Source organism: Achroia grisella, unplaced genomic scaffold (assembly GCF_030625045.1).
Source record: "Achroia grisella isolate CSIRO2021 unplaced genomic scaffold, CSIRO_AGI_Agris_v1 utg487, whole genome shotgun sequence".
NCBI classification, from domain to species: Eukaryota; Metazoa; Arthropoda; class Insecta; order Lepidoptera; family Pyralidae; genus Achroia; species Achroia grisella.
Window position 1 is genome coordinate 3,347,585 of NW_026712891.1, and position 15,414 is coordinate 3,362,998.

The 15,414-nt window shown below is 34.2% G+C and overlaps 1 protein-coding gene across 1 annotated transcript; it reads right to left on the reverse strand.

The window, feature by feature from the left end:
- Nucleotides 1-215: 215 nt before the first annotated feature.
- LOC131845950 (ubiquitin-protein ligase E3C) lies at nt 216-15,247 on the reverse strand. Its single transcript, XM_059195119.1, has 20 exons — nt 14,818-15,247; nt 14,157-14,360; nt 13,269-13,388; nt 12,634-12,760; nt 12,148-12,301; nt 11,278-11,501; nt 10,528-10,909; nt 9,336-9,682; nt 8,723-8,976; nt 7,986-8,208; nt 7,459-7,573; nt 6,927-7,045; nt 6,443-6,554; nt 6,113-6,245; nt 5,384-5,596; nt 4,720-4,814; nt 4,267-4,427; nt 3,565-3,695; nt 2,782-2,951; nt 216-2,227 (listed from the first exon to the last, which is right to left on the reverse strand). The coding sequence occupies exons 1-19, from the start codon at nt 14,941-14,943 to the stop codon at nt 2,784-2,786; spliced, it is 3,408 nt and encodes a 1,135-aa protein (XP_059051102.1). The 5' UTR covers nt 14,944-15,247; the 3' UTR covers nt 216-2,227; nt 2,782-2,783.
- Between the last annotated feature and the right edge of the window lie 167 nt (nt 15,248-15,414).

Below are 15,414 nucleotides of genomic sequence, written 5' to 3' on the forward strand. Positions count from 1 at the left end.
TCAACGTCGGATGACGTTTTCGAAAGAAACATTTAATTGACAATTTAATGTCGAAGTTATGGTATCGTAATTGAGAACCAATTGATATATATTATATGATTAAAATAGAAAATATACGAGTTGTACCTCTGATATGATATTAAGTAGAGCACGCACTATTCAGAACCAGATTCGGCAGAATTGGGAACAGGAAATTAAATGAAACATTATAAACACAGGATCGACAACTTTATTAAGTACTAAAATATAAAATCGCTGTTCTACAGCACGATAGCCCGCGCCATACTTCGGGAAACGATTTTGAGACATAATTCATCATTTAAACCTCCTCTTTACTAAAAATCGATACGATTTTTCATCTAATATGTTAAAATTGAATGAAGAATTGTATATGTAAGATAAGAACATATAACACCATTATAATAGTAAAACTGTGACGCCGAGCTTCATCCGCATAAATAATAATATCTCAAGGTAACTCACACAGCGCTATCTAGACCAGAGCTTCTGTTATGGGTACTAGACAACTGATATAAATACATATTTTTATGTAAATCTACACTCAATATACATAGACAAACAATCATACTCATGAATACAAATGTTTTTACTGTGCGGGGAATCGAACCGGTGACCATCAAAAGTACAACGGTGTGCTAAACCGCTAGACCACCGAGGCGTTAATCAGAATAAAAAGTTACTTGATTTTTTATTTATAAATATGACAGGAATGGTAAATAAGCTGATAGGTTACCTAATGGTAAGTGGAAATCGTCGCTAATATATGTACATATAATTATATGTTAAAAATTAAAAACTTAAATTTTGTAAAGAGTAGTACATAAACAGTACCTTAACATGAAGTCATCGTATGACGATTGTGGTAGCCCTTATATGTTGTATCCGGACAACTAAGGTCTTATCCTTACCCTTTAATTTCACTGCCATACACTTCAAACAAAGACAACTTGCAAAGCAAGCTCCTTGACGACTTGACGACTTTAGACAATGTTTAAAGTCGGTAATATTTTATCTAACAAAGTATTCATAAGATACATTATATTAAATTTACGCGGGTAAAGATGCAAGTCACTACTATTATAATGTGCGGAATCAGTTTCAGTTTTATATAATAAGAATAAAATAATAACTGAAAAAAAGAACAGATGGAAACGCCAGTTTCATAGTACGGAGGACCTCTTGAACAAGTTCACAAAGTTCGTCAAACGAAAAAATATAAAGTTATATTTATACATCCCACATACCTATCTACATAATATGTTATACATAAATCGTAATATTTCTCTAAATTTATATACATATTATAACACTACTAACACTAGAACTGTAACCACATCCCGTAAAGTATACAGGGTTAGTGATAGAGGGTATATGGTATACCAAATGAAAGCCAGTAGTATCTTTACATAGTATAAAACAAAGTCGCCGCCGCTGTCTGTTCGTTTATGTCTTTTAAATTACGCAACTGATTTTAATCCAGTTTTTAGATAGATTAGATAGATAGACTGATTCATGAACTTTTATATCTATAAAAACAGGCGCGTTATATTATATAGAACAAGCTAAGAAATTTAAAGATTTTAAATGCATCCGTGCGAAGCCGGGACGGTTCGCTATTATTGTTATTCGTAAAGCTGAACTTTTTCCAACAAGAAATGTCGAAAAGTGAAAATAATTTTCCACATTTCTAAATACTTTATGTAAACAGAGTATAGAATAAGAATTTTAGAATAGGGTATGAAAAGGAATTAGGAAAAGGATTGGAAGAAGGAGGAAGGAGAATTGGCATCTAGAACCTCGACACATGTGTAACACAATAGTTGTAGTAATTCCCGACTCTCGATTCTCTTCGGAGCTGCACAACGATGTGTAGTAATACAGCATGTTCTACCACTTAAAAAATAAGTATCGTGAGTATTAGTACCTGGTTTTCGCCTTAATATACCTTTTAGGACTAACCCTGTAGATAAATAACAATGTGGCTATACATTTAAGTAGAAGAAATAAATATATCATACCAGTCACAGACTTAGGGACGAATATTTTACAATTAAGTGTGTTTTGTTACAACGATGTGCTACTTATTAACGTTTACATATCACAACTTACATTAAGTAATAGTCACAAAAAGAAATGCGATATAATATTGAATAATTAATTTCCACAAGTTCTACTCAGTACATTTTCGGGTTACGTATATGTCAATCTGTAAAAGAAATATTTCTATTGTTATAATGATAAAAATAGTTTGCAATATTTCCTCAAACTTATGTAAAATGTATATCAAGCTGAAATTCAGTGTTAGTGGAAAAAAAAACATTTTTAAGACCTTCAGATACACTGCGCGGTCACGTGATTAATTTATTATGAAAACTTCAAAATTTATTTGAATACCAATTTATATACCCGCTACTTCGTCCAAGTAGAACTTAACTTATTTTTATTAAAATAAAAGTAGTCCCTAATAACATTTCCTTTTATCTGCGAGTGAAAGTCCCGTCAAAATCGTTCCAGAAGTTTCAGAAATTATCGAGAATAAAACAGACAGACCGAATTACAAAAACAAAACAAATAAATCTTATTATACCACATGCAATTAATTAATAAGAAGCTGTTAATTGGAAATTACAAACAACACTTCAATTTTATATATTTGAATAGATTTCTACTTTGGTTTTAAGTAAAAGTTTAGGATCATGAGTACTCTGACTTTCAGCTTGGTACACCCCGTAAATAAAATCAGGAATGGTATCAACTTACTCTTAGCTAAGTTCAAAACCGGCTCCTGCCTGTATGGCATAGAGCAGCTTTTCGGAGAGTAAATCATCAGATTGTATCTCTGGCAACTTGAGAAGGTTCATACAAGTGGAAGATGATGGTAGTCGGTCTGATGCGCCCGCAGACTGAATGCAGAACGGTGGTTGCAGATCCTGTTCACAAGTTGTAATTTGATTCAATGTTACATTGGATTTTATAATAATAATAATAATAAAATTAATTTATTATCAGACAACATAGTCCATATTGTTAGTAACTTAATAACTAGAATGGGAACCGTCACATTTTGAACAACTGTGTGGGACTATTTTACGGATTACCTTCAGGACACTGTTAGAACTTGCCCGCGGTCTGACTATATGTTTGTTACTTTATTATATATAGCGGTTTGTTAGCCTAAATGTATTTACAATTTTCTTTGACTTAAATAAATGTAAAAATCTAATAGAGAAATCTGCTTTAAAGTTAAATTTATAACGTTATTTTTTAACTAATGCAGTTTCGTCTCATTGCTAGAAATATACCATGCCAGGATGACGACCAAGCGGTTTTCCTGGAAACTATCATGATACATTTCTGGTGAATTTGTCACGATGGGCTAACTGACCTGACCTGCTCATTCTATCATCCTTCTAGTGCTCCCCCAACATAAAACGTTACCACAAGCGAGTCCATCATTCCATTAAAAACTATTGCTGTTATTATTAAGATTCTTACTTTGCTGGTACACAATATAGACAGAAATATTATAATAAAAACACAAACCTTGAAACCTAATAGAGGCGGCCTGGAGCAACTGGTCACGAACTTTAACAACTGTCGCCTTTGATCATCGGTGAAGTTCTCCATCACGTTCCAGAAACACCGGACGGTGGGATGAGCCGCCGAGAATCCACCTAATGAAAACAAATTGGGATATGTGAATTGCTTTCATATTCTTTATAACACGTACATAATCCATATATTCTTGATACATTTAATAAACATTGGGTTCTCTGCCTGCCCTCGAAGGGCCCTAGGGTGAAGATAAATAGAAGAGACAAAAATATATCTACACATATACAAGAATATAAACCTTTTTATCCTAATAATAATAACCCAAGACAATACTCACAGCGTGAGTACTATCTAGTCTCAATATAAGCAGACCTTGAATATCAGACAACTGACATATACATTTTTTATTAAATACATACATAATATATATAGGACACACCCCAACTAGTACAAACAATCATAATTAAAAATACAAATGTTTGTACGGAGCGAGGAATCGAAACCGCGACCATCTAAACCGCTAGACCTTTAAGGCCACATTTATAGCATTTTGTAAACGGAAAGGTATCAATAGTGGATCACTACATATGCGAATAATAGAACATGCGAGCAGTGCGCTAACTCGCGCGAGTTTCTTCTAGTTCTTTTTCTTGACCTAAAAATAATTAAGGTAGAGATTTAGAGAGTGACCTGTATAGAGCGTGTGTGAACGCAGATCGTCCAGGTCTATGGGCACCTCTGCGCCGGAGATCAACAGCTGCAGCTCCCCGCACGAGAACATGCGCAGCCACTCCCCGTTCACCACGGAAGTCAGTCCACGCTTGAACGCTACACATTGCGCCCGGATTTGCCTGTAATATGCATTATTCTAAACCCGACACTCTAATGATGTTTACTTTAATTTATATATTATACATACAATTAATTATTTAGAATATTTTGGTATTTTCCAATATAAAGGTTCCTTGCCATGTGGTTAGAAATTCTTAAATTATATGAAGCTTAGGTTTATAGGTGTATACAGAGTCTTGGTACAGCCTTTCAGATTTTGAAAACCATATTCCAAAACACAGAGGAGAACACAGCCCATAGTTCAACTTAAAGATTAATGTAGTAAAAAATATAATGTATCAATAAAAATACCTGTTTAATTTATAATCAGCGATTAAGTGAATATATTCTATTCTATTTTCAGCTGTGACAGGAATATTGGCTCCACCCGGTTTCAATTCCTCTATCTGCAAATATGATTAAAGGTGTTGTTTCGAGAATGATTTATCTTTACTTCAATTCTAAAGTGAAAAGAACGAATTACAGTTTCTTAAAATTTATTCAATTTACAGAAAGTTTATTTTAACAAAAAAACACCTGAGATTATGCAAAGCAAAAGCGAAACATGCAAACACAGAAAGGATATTTGTCCAACATAAAGTATAATTAAGTAACAAATAAATTGAACAACAATGTAATATTTTATTGTTTTATAGGAATAAATAGTAATAAAAATGTAGTAAAGTATGTATGTATTTATTATTATTACACATATTTATATGAAGGTATTCACAGAATACCAGCGTCGTGGCACCCCATCACAACATATGCTGAGCGGAGACCTATTTGGTACAAAAGTAATCCAATATGTAATTTAAAAATGATTTTTGTTATTTTTATGTGTATTAAATAAACTTATATCTTTCTATTAAAAAAGCTCGCTGTATATTGTCTCAATGTTCCCGTTTAAAGCCTTATCACATTTAACAAGTTAGGCATGAAAGCAACAAAACTATTTTACAAAAGAAACCCTCACCCGCTGCTCGCCGAGCTCGTTGCTGACGACAGTGAAGTCGAGTCCCAGTTCAGCCACTTCGCGGCGTTGGTGCGACTTGAGCTGAAGCAAACCTCGGTATAGTGCGGGGTCCAGTGATGCCAGCGCGTGAACGTCAGGCTCTCGACGGGAGCACAGCTTGCTAAGGAAAAACTCCGCCAGGGGCAATTCCACTAGTAAATTTTCATACAGCGCCTGTCCATATAAAGAGCAATTTATAATAATAATAGTATCTCAAGATAATTCACACAGCGCCATCTACTCTCAAGCTAAGCAGAGCCTGTGTTATGCATACCCACACAACAGATAGATATATAGATTTTATTTCTAAATACATAATATACATAGAATACACTAGGACTGATAGAAACAATCATACTTATTAATACAAATGCTTGCACCGTGCGAGGAATCGAACCCGTGAAAATAAACCGGTGTACTAAACCGCCAGATCAAATAATATTTTTTAAACAAATTGTAACAACACCTTTTTATAAATAAATATCATTCCATTACACATTTTCAATAGCGTGACATGTAACGCTATTGAAAATGTACATGTAATTTGATAATAGAATATATATATATATATATATATATATATATATATATATATATATATATATATATATATATATATATATATAATTTAATAAACATATTGTCACTCCACTTATGCTCGCAAAAACAAAATTATTAAATGAAATATACCTTTCCCAGCATTCTTCCAACGAAATAATAATGCATCGTGAAGTCGTCATACAGTAAATGCACGCCAGGGTTTGGATACAGCATGTTATCGTTTGTTAGTCGAAACAGACCCCTGTTTGGGTCAAATGCAGACCTGAAGAAAGAGACCAATTTTAAATAAAAGTATATGTCTTAAGAATTGTAGGATTTTCTTACAAGTGGTGATTTTTATCTCCTCAGGATAGATTGTAGACTTTCCAAAGGAGATATTTCGTTTATAAATGACTAGTGGCGTTTCCTCTTTAGATTAACAAAATATGCAGATTTTTGTTAAGCAAAAATCCTTCTTACTTGAGAAGTTCTGAGAGAAATTCCCTGAAGAGACCACCGCCATCAACACCTGCCTCTTCTGCGCCAACTTGATTTATCAACTGCACACGAAGTCTTAGCTTCATATCAGGTTCTATAATAATTATATGTATTAGTTATGTTGATCATTACACACCCTAACAAGAAATATGAATGCTATCATTATAGTAAATATAAAAAAGAATATTGTGTAGATGAAGTAGCGAAACAGACAATCTATTGGTCATATTTAAACTACCGAACTATACTGTACAAAGAGTTTTTAACGATAACCCATTTCAATAATAAGAATATTAATATAATACAATAATATTTGGAATATCATCTATATATAAATGAGACATTTTCTACAACTACAACTAAAAGACTTCCAAGACAAGAACAAGAATAATACTTAGACAAACTAAGAATATTTCTATCAACAAAGGAATTCACTGATATTTCAATTAAATGAAGTTATAATTACCATTACTGGGGCTGAGCTTATCGAAGGCATCCTCATACAAATGTGTGCGACGTACGCTGATATTAATGGAAGGCCCTTCATTGAAATTGTTCAATTCGTACCAATGATCGTGCTTTTCTCTGAAAATAATGATTTTTACGATACAAAAATGCACGAATTTCATCATTTTTGACCCCTTTCTCCCGTTCATGGCGCAGTTAGTCACATTAGTGTTCCCTTTCCAAGTGTGACAAAGTAAGCCAAAACTAAAACAAATGGACTTCATGTCAAGTGAAATGAAGAAAGAAAGATAAAATACAATAAAACTTAACAATAAAATACAAAATAAAACAGTTTATTAATTTAATGTGAATACAAACCATCTTACTGAAATGAAAATTAAAGTAAAGCTATACATATATATTTAGAGTTAGCGCAGTAACAGACCCCTAATTAATATAATTTTTGTTCAGAATTAATGAAATTAATGTCTTTCATAGTTTTGTATACCAATTCTAAGTTTCAAACCTGTGTATAACATATAAATAGTTACCTAATTAAGAGTCCTTGAAATATTAAGACCCTCGTAGAAAATGGCACCACAAATGGTATCTCACGTAAAATTGTAACAGTCCTTAATTCCTTAATAGTTAAAGGTGGACCCTCCTCTGAAAATAGTAATGTAATGCGTTTATATACATATATTTCCCAATCTACATGCCGTAATCCTTAAGTCATAAAATTAAATGTTCAATCAAAAAGAACATATTTACTGTTTAGTGCTAAATAATAAACACCTTCCTAAACATGAAAAATATAACTCTAAGTTCGAAAGACAGGTTATGCAGGTTTTAGTTTTTAATTACCTGTACCTGTACACGTAAGCAATCTAAAAAGTCCTTAGAAAGAGATGAATACTTCGAAAGTCTATAGCATCGATCCAAAATTTGTGCATTAAAATAAGTATTTTCATATATTAAAACGACAACAATGATGCTATAAAATTATATAATATAATAGTATCGTAAACATCGTATAATACCTAATATAATATACTACAGGTTAATTAAGAAGAAATACCTTGCGAGAGTGCGAGTGCTGTGGAGGCCGGCGGGGGCGCGCGGCGCAGGTGACGTATGGAGGGGCGCGACAGCGGCGCCGCCGCCGCCAGCACCGCCGCCGCGCCCTCCGCGCCCCCCGCGCCCCCAGCGCCCCCCGCGCCCCCCGCGCCCCACACCTCCGCGCCGCAGAACTGAAGCCGCGCGTCGCGTGCGTACAGCGCCCGCAGCAGGTGCGTGCACACCTACGTGACAAAACTCCTTCTTCAGACGTACGTTCTCTCAAAGATTGTGTATGTAATGTATGTAGACAACGAGACGGACCGAGCGCGCCGCCAGCCCGCGTATTTCCTCGTTCTACGAGCGTGAGCGCTTTAGTGCCTTATAATAATTGATTTATACTCATATAGCAATATGAAGATCATCCGATATATATAGCAAAGACATAGTTAGACAGTTATTGATTATTTATAAATCTTAAACGTGTATATAGAAATAAAATTTGTGGAATAAAAAACAATAAAAGAAAGTGAATTGACTCGAAACACGATATCGTGCGCGATAGAGTGATTACAAAAAAAATAGTAATTTGCGCGCAAAATCAAACACGTTTGCGCGCGCTGGCTTTGTATGTTTCATGAGTTGTGTTTTATAATATTTTTATAATGTTCACTTAGATATGTACTTATAACAGCTAGGACCATCCATTTACGTCGACAGTCAACTGGTAATAGCGGTTAGATAAAAGGAAGTAGGAACCTTGAAGAGATGTGACCAGGCTGGAGTATGGGGGGCGGGAGGCGGTCGGGAGGCGAGCCGGGAGTCGGGGCAAGCGAGCTCCACCAGCCCCAGGCACACATGGCGCAGCGTGCGGCACAGCGTGCCCAGCTCCGAGAACGAGAACGCGTGCACGCGCCCGCCTCCGCCTCCGCCTCCGCCTCCACTCCCGCTCCCGCTCGTGCCCGCGTCCTCTGCGCTCTCTACGCCGCCCGATGACGTCGACGGCGTCGTCACTAGATCGAATTCGCATTAATAGACTGTATTTTAGAAATCTTAGAAAGGAAACAACCAACACTAGAGAAAGATTGATTTTTTTCTACAAAACAGCTGTACCAAATTTTGTAAAGCTGGCGGTGACGATTCTGTTCGTATTAATCTTTAAATAAATTGTATTAAAAAAATATAAAAAAAATACATGTACAATGTATTCAATAAAATTCACGACCCAACATTACTTTCACTTAACATCATACATACCTAAAATCATCAATCTGTCGACCACACAATAAACAAATTTGCAAAACCAACAACTAGTATGCTTAACAGTTACACAACAACGTATACATACACACACAACAACGTCTATACATACACATTTTGTCGTCGTCGGGGTCCCTGCAGAACTCGGTATCGTGCAACGTCCCGATGAGCAGCGAGAAGAGCGCACAGAAGACAGCGAGCGGCGCGAGTAGGCGGTGCACGCCGGCGGAGGGGGGCCCGGGGGGCGCGGCGGAGGTGGCGGCGGAGGGGGCGGCGGGGGCGGCGGGCGGCGGGGAGGGCGCGGCGGGGGGCTGCGGGCCCAGCGCCGCCAGTCCGTGCGCCAGCGCCGCCAGCAGCGGGGTGGCCGGGCCCCCGTACCACGACTCGTGGCTCAGCCCGCTCAGCCAGCGCCATAGCTCGCGCAGGAACGTCGGCTTGAACGCCAGCGTGTACAGTACCCTGAAACATTTTTTAATTACGGTAGGGAAATAAATATTAATCTTAATAATATCATAAACGCGAAAGCTTATACGTATGGATGTTTGTTACTCTTTCACGTAAAAACTACTGAACGCATTTTGATAAAATTTTACAGTAATATAGCTTATGCATTAAATAACACATAGGCTATATTTTTCTATCGAAATTTATATTTTAATATAAAAATATCTAAATCGCGGACACGGCTAGTACAAAATATTTGACGTTCATAAGCGGCTAAAATGTAGGACACATGTATAAATTATTTTTGATTTGATTTGATATTACTACTTTCGTTCCGTGAACTAATCGACGTTAGCAGCGTGTACAGTATAATAAAACATTTTTTTTTAGTAATCTCAGCCCGTGACCTCACCGACACGATTAATAGTATTAACACAAGACAACACATCCAGTCCCAAGCTAATCTGAACTTGTATTATGAGTACTACACAACTAAAATAATTATATAAATACATTTTTTTTTAAATACATACATAATATATGTTTGTTCTGTAAGGCACACCGCCTTACAGAACACCGCCTTAAACCGCTAGACCACCGAGGACGCGATTGTGATAAACGTCTCTCTTTCTCCATCCCAAATCCTACATATGTATATGCGAAGAATCACATCTTTACTACTGTTATAAAGCTGAAGAGTTCATCTGTATGTTTGGTTGAACGCACTAATCTCTAATATGTAAACTGATTTTAAATCAGTGCAACACTCAATTGACAGCCATTGCTTTTAAAACTTTCAAACAAAATAAACTTTACCTAATTTAACATTTATACATAGAACGAAGAATATAGTCCCATACCTGTATTTATGTAACGCCATCCTGTGACTTAACAACAGATTGTGACAAATCTGTGACATGCTGTCTAGGAATTCGTCACTCAGATCACTGTCCGTTATCTGGGCACATGTGACCATCACACATCGGTCTGGTTCATTTAACAGCTCTATACAGCGGGCGAGCAACACTTGTTCTCTCACTGAGGTTGGATTTGGTTCCGTATCACTATCGCTGTCATCGTCTTTCTCTGTTGCAGCATCCTGACTGTACAATGAGTCTTCATACTCGTAAGTTATTTGTTTATTACACACATTTACTGTTAACTTGGCTATTACTTTAAGATAATCTAATATAATAGAATTACTTGGCAGTCTTGTGTTGTTTAATTTACGTATATCATTTACTGGAACAAACAAAATTTTATATGTAAATGATTGACTGTTGATTCAATTTAGGATATCCAACACGGCTAAAGTTTTAAGACCCATTTTCCTCATTTAGTCTCGAATCGAATCGAATAATACAGAACAGCGAGTTATAACGGACAAGCTGCAAACCCTTTTTAGAGCACCCTCACGTCTTCATGAAATATTTTCGTGGTCTTTATTTTAATAAGCAGGCAAATAGGAAATGACCCCTAACTGACTCATAGAAATAGTTTTACTACTTACTACCAATGTATATTTCAAAGTAAAAAATAGGGCACTCTTCCTATAAGCGCTCATGATGTTCGACATAATAACATTATGTATGTACAACAGCAATACATACCTAAGTCAGGAGGCTCCAACGACAGCACAGAATGCAACAGCCACGAATCATTCACAACTGTCCGATTTTGGAACTTGCTGTCGTCCCTTAGACATTGTATGAGCGATAGAAATGGAAATTTCTTGTTCAGATCATTTGCCAGTGATGGTATTATATACATTTCTACAGGCTCCGGGTAAGGATTACATAAGAATGCTGAAGCAAACTCTGACATTACAACGTCACTGAAAACAAAACATGAATAATTATTATTCATTATGATAGTATAATTATAAAACTACATAATTTACCTACTTAAAAAAACAGAATCTACACAAAAGGCGTAAAAATTGTTTAATAAACTTTAGATACTCCATCAAAACAGCTTTGGAAGAATCACTGTTAAATTTTTTAATTAGTCTCTTCACCAATCATTATATATAAAAATCACGTGTCACGTTGTTTGTTCGCGATGGCCTCCTAAACTACTGAACCGACTGCAAATTTGAGTTGCACATTGTCTGCAATTTGATCTAACATGAAAGATAGGATAGCCTATATCTTATATTATAGTCGCAATATTATTCTATTCAAGAACCTTAGGTACAGCAACGTGTGGCCGAGTCTGCTAGTTTACTATAAAACGAAGTATTTATTAATTAGTTTTATTAATAAAATCTTTATTTTATATTCTACTGTAACAATGCAACATTATGTATCACATTCACATCTAATGGGAGGCAGAAATAACTTACTATCAAGTGTGCCACAAGCTCGTTTAGGTATAGCCCCTATACAAATTATAACCATTATACACCAAACCAAAATAAAAAAATTATAAACCAAAATATAAACATTGTGTAGTAGTTACTAATTACAATAATAACTCACCTGTATTCGGGCATATTAATACGCATGGTCAAGTTGAGAGGCCTTTGTATCAGATCTAATAGAGCTCCACTTAAGGGAGTAGGTGGATTTGGAGATGGTCCGTAAAGTGGTGGTGTTTTCTGGCAAATTAGCTGATGCAAATCCCTAAAGTAGCCTGAAAATTAATATTAAATAATATAAAGATTTCATTTTAAAAAATATACTGTAATTTAATTGAGGTGATAGTGACATTAGGACAAGTAAGAGATTCCCCACAGGGGTGACACCACATTTTGAATTGCACTCTTTAAAATATTGTTTCTTCTCTGGGCGCAGTAAGTAGTAGTATTATATTATTTTAAATATTTAACGTATCCGATACTCTAAAATTAACAACTGTTTCCATTTTTAATTTGTATGTTCTAATCAAGATAATATTAATTAGTAACTTTTTTACATGTCTAATTTTGTTAAATGTTATATAAACAAAAAATACTATCAAGTTACCTCTTCTGATAAGATATAAAAATGTATTTCCGACAAAACTTAGTGATTCATCACAGTTCATTGAAGATTCTGCATAGCTCACTGAAGTAAACACTTCAAACATCCTAAGAGGCACCGCAAGAGCTACCTGTGTGTGAAAAAGTGATTTAGAAAGATAGTATTTTTTTCTTAGAACAATTTACTCACCATCATCTAGTCCCAATCTTTTTTTCGTAAATAAATATATTTTTTCAATATTTTTTTTTAAAACAAATACAAACTTATATACATTGGAAACACCCAGACTAATTCAAACAATCATACTCATGAATACAAATGTTTGTACTGTGTGAGGAATTGAATCCGCAGCCTTTGAATAAGAAGGTGATGTGCTAAAACCCTCAATCATCGAAGCCATCAAGTGATAATTAGAATACAATTTAATAAATATCATAGTTTAAACTATGTAATTGAGGGTAGTCACATAATTGTTTGCAGCTGATAATTAAACTCAATCCAATTAAGTTTCTAACAAGTCTTAGAAATCATACCTAGATCCAAGTGATAATTAGAAATATATATTGCACTTGTAACACCATAAAATAAAAAGTATATAATAATAATATAATTATTCAGTACAAAAAATGACTTATTACCTCTACATTGGTGTTCAACAGACGTAAATGCAAGGCAAGTAGCCTTCTAACTTGTATACACGAGCTATCACTTTGCAATATCTTTTTCCATTGCTTTAATAATAATTGTGATATAGAAATCTGCAAAGTACATACAGTAATACTTAATTAAAAGTAAGAAGATAACATACAATAATAGAAATAATAGTCTGTAACTTATATTTTCTATTTTCCAGATATCTCATTTTAAGTTCTAAGTCCTTGAGACAAAAAAGAAATACAATCAGTATGATAATTATGGACTGAATAAACTGAAAAAAAACAATATTTGGAAATGTACTCTAATGTGAAGGAATTAAAGTCTAATTGAGTATTTTCAGTACTGTACTAGGTGTCCAATATGATGCTCAAATTATGAAACAAAAGATTAATGTAGTGGAAGAATCTATGGGGAGGAGGGGGGTTAATTTAGTAACAAATACATACTTAGTATTGAAATATTGAATAATACAAAGAGTCACCAGTTCTATTCAATACCAAGACTATAAGAAAAGTTTGCTAAATACAGCCAATATAAAATGTACCAACATTTCTATCGCACTATTGTACATTCAATGTTAGTAGCAGTGGTCAACAGACATAACAATTAGTTAGAAACAAAATTTTATATGCTTCCTGGTCAATGTTGTAATTTAAAAATTTCTTATCTTGTGGTCTTCCACAGATTATTAAGACCAGTCCAAATGAGTGACCCACTCCAAAATCTTTATATTGTATTGACAACACAATAAAACTATTTATCCATGTTTATTGTTTCTTCTATCTTTTATGCAAATAAGTTATGTAAATGAAAGTTATAACTTTATCATTATCATTAAAAATTTATTAAAATTAATGAAAACCTCTTACCAATCTCTGACTGTCCTGTTTATCATCATAGAAAAATAACACTTTAGCAATAAGGGATGCAATAAGTGTTTGATCATCAGGATTTGCTTTCAAAAACGTGCTATCAAATTCTTCTCTTTGATTTTGCTTACACTGTTTTCGTATTAGAAAACTCCTCACATATGCCTGAATTTTAATTGTGCTAATCAGACGTTTTCTATGTTCCTGTGAAAATAAATATTAGGTAGCCGGTACAAAAAGCTAATTGCATATTTAGCACATTAAATTTTTGATTTGACTATAATCATTAAAACAAACACAAATCAATCAGAATGTATATTGACAACTATCCATGACTTGGATCTTTAAAAAATTTTAAAATATTATCATCCAACCAAGATAAGCTGCATATTAATTAAATCTGTTTTTGTTTTGTATTCTTGAAAAATGAAGAGAAACTATATGATTACACAATTATAATTTTAGTGTCTAATTCTATAATTTAGATTTGGAACTCAGTTTGTTTGCTATTCTTATATGAAAGTAAAAAAACAGGACCTAAATTAACAATTAAGTGTAAATAACACATATGTTCAGTATGTTTATAGAATTGAACTTATTATATGAAGGAACATTCTGTACTGTGTTGAGAAATGTATTTATAAAAAATATTAAGAATAACCTCTCGTTTCTGTCTTTGTTGTTGTGACTGTAGAATTAATGCATTTCTGTCAGTTTTACGCTGTGCACTTGCGCCTGCTAAGTTTTGCTGTGGTTTTCGCCTGAAGTCACCCTCGAAGGAATACATATCATACAAATTCAATAATTCTCAATTCACAAAATTATTAAAAATATGTAAACATTAATCAGCTGAAAGTTTATCTCAGCAAGTACACTCATCTCCAATGGGAAATTTTAATGTCAATGTTATTGGTACTGCACTAACACGCAAAAGAAAATTTCAGCAATGTCATTATAAATTAATTTGAGAAAATTGTCTTCAATGCAAAATTGATAAATAAAACTTGAAAGAACAAGGAAAGATTTCTTCAGTTCATTTGATTATAAAATACTATATAATCTATATGCACGGGTAAAATTGTGGAATTGAATCTGTGGGTCCGACAGGCAGAATGATTTGTTTTTTTCCAATAATGTTGCCAAGTTAATATTAGTTTTTCGGCTATACTTACTTAAAAAATAGACCTTAAAATAAGCAATAGAAATAAAATATTAATTCTATTTCCCTTAAATTAGGTAACATTGGTTATTTTATTGG

What these genes read in the sequence shown, in the direction of transcription:
- LOC131845950 (XM_059195119.1), bottom strand. Translation starts at nt 14,943, where the DNA reads ATGTATTCCTTCGAGGGTGACTTCAGGCGAAAACCACAGCAAAACTTA. An exon ending in AACAAAGACAGAAACGAGAG is followed by an intron (nt 14,361 to 14,817) that starts GTTATTCTTAAT and finishes TTATTTTCACAG; the next exon opens with GAACATAGAAAACGTCTGAT. An exon ending in GCTGATTATAAATTAAACAG is followed by an intron (nt 4,428 to 4,719) that starts GTATTTTTATTG and finishes TGCATATTACAG; the next exon opens with GCAAATCCGGGCGCAATGTG.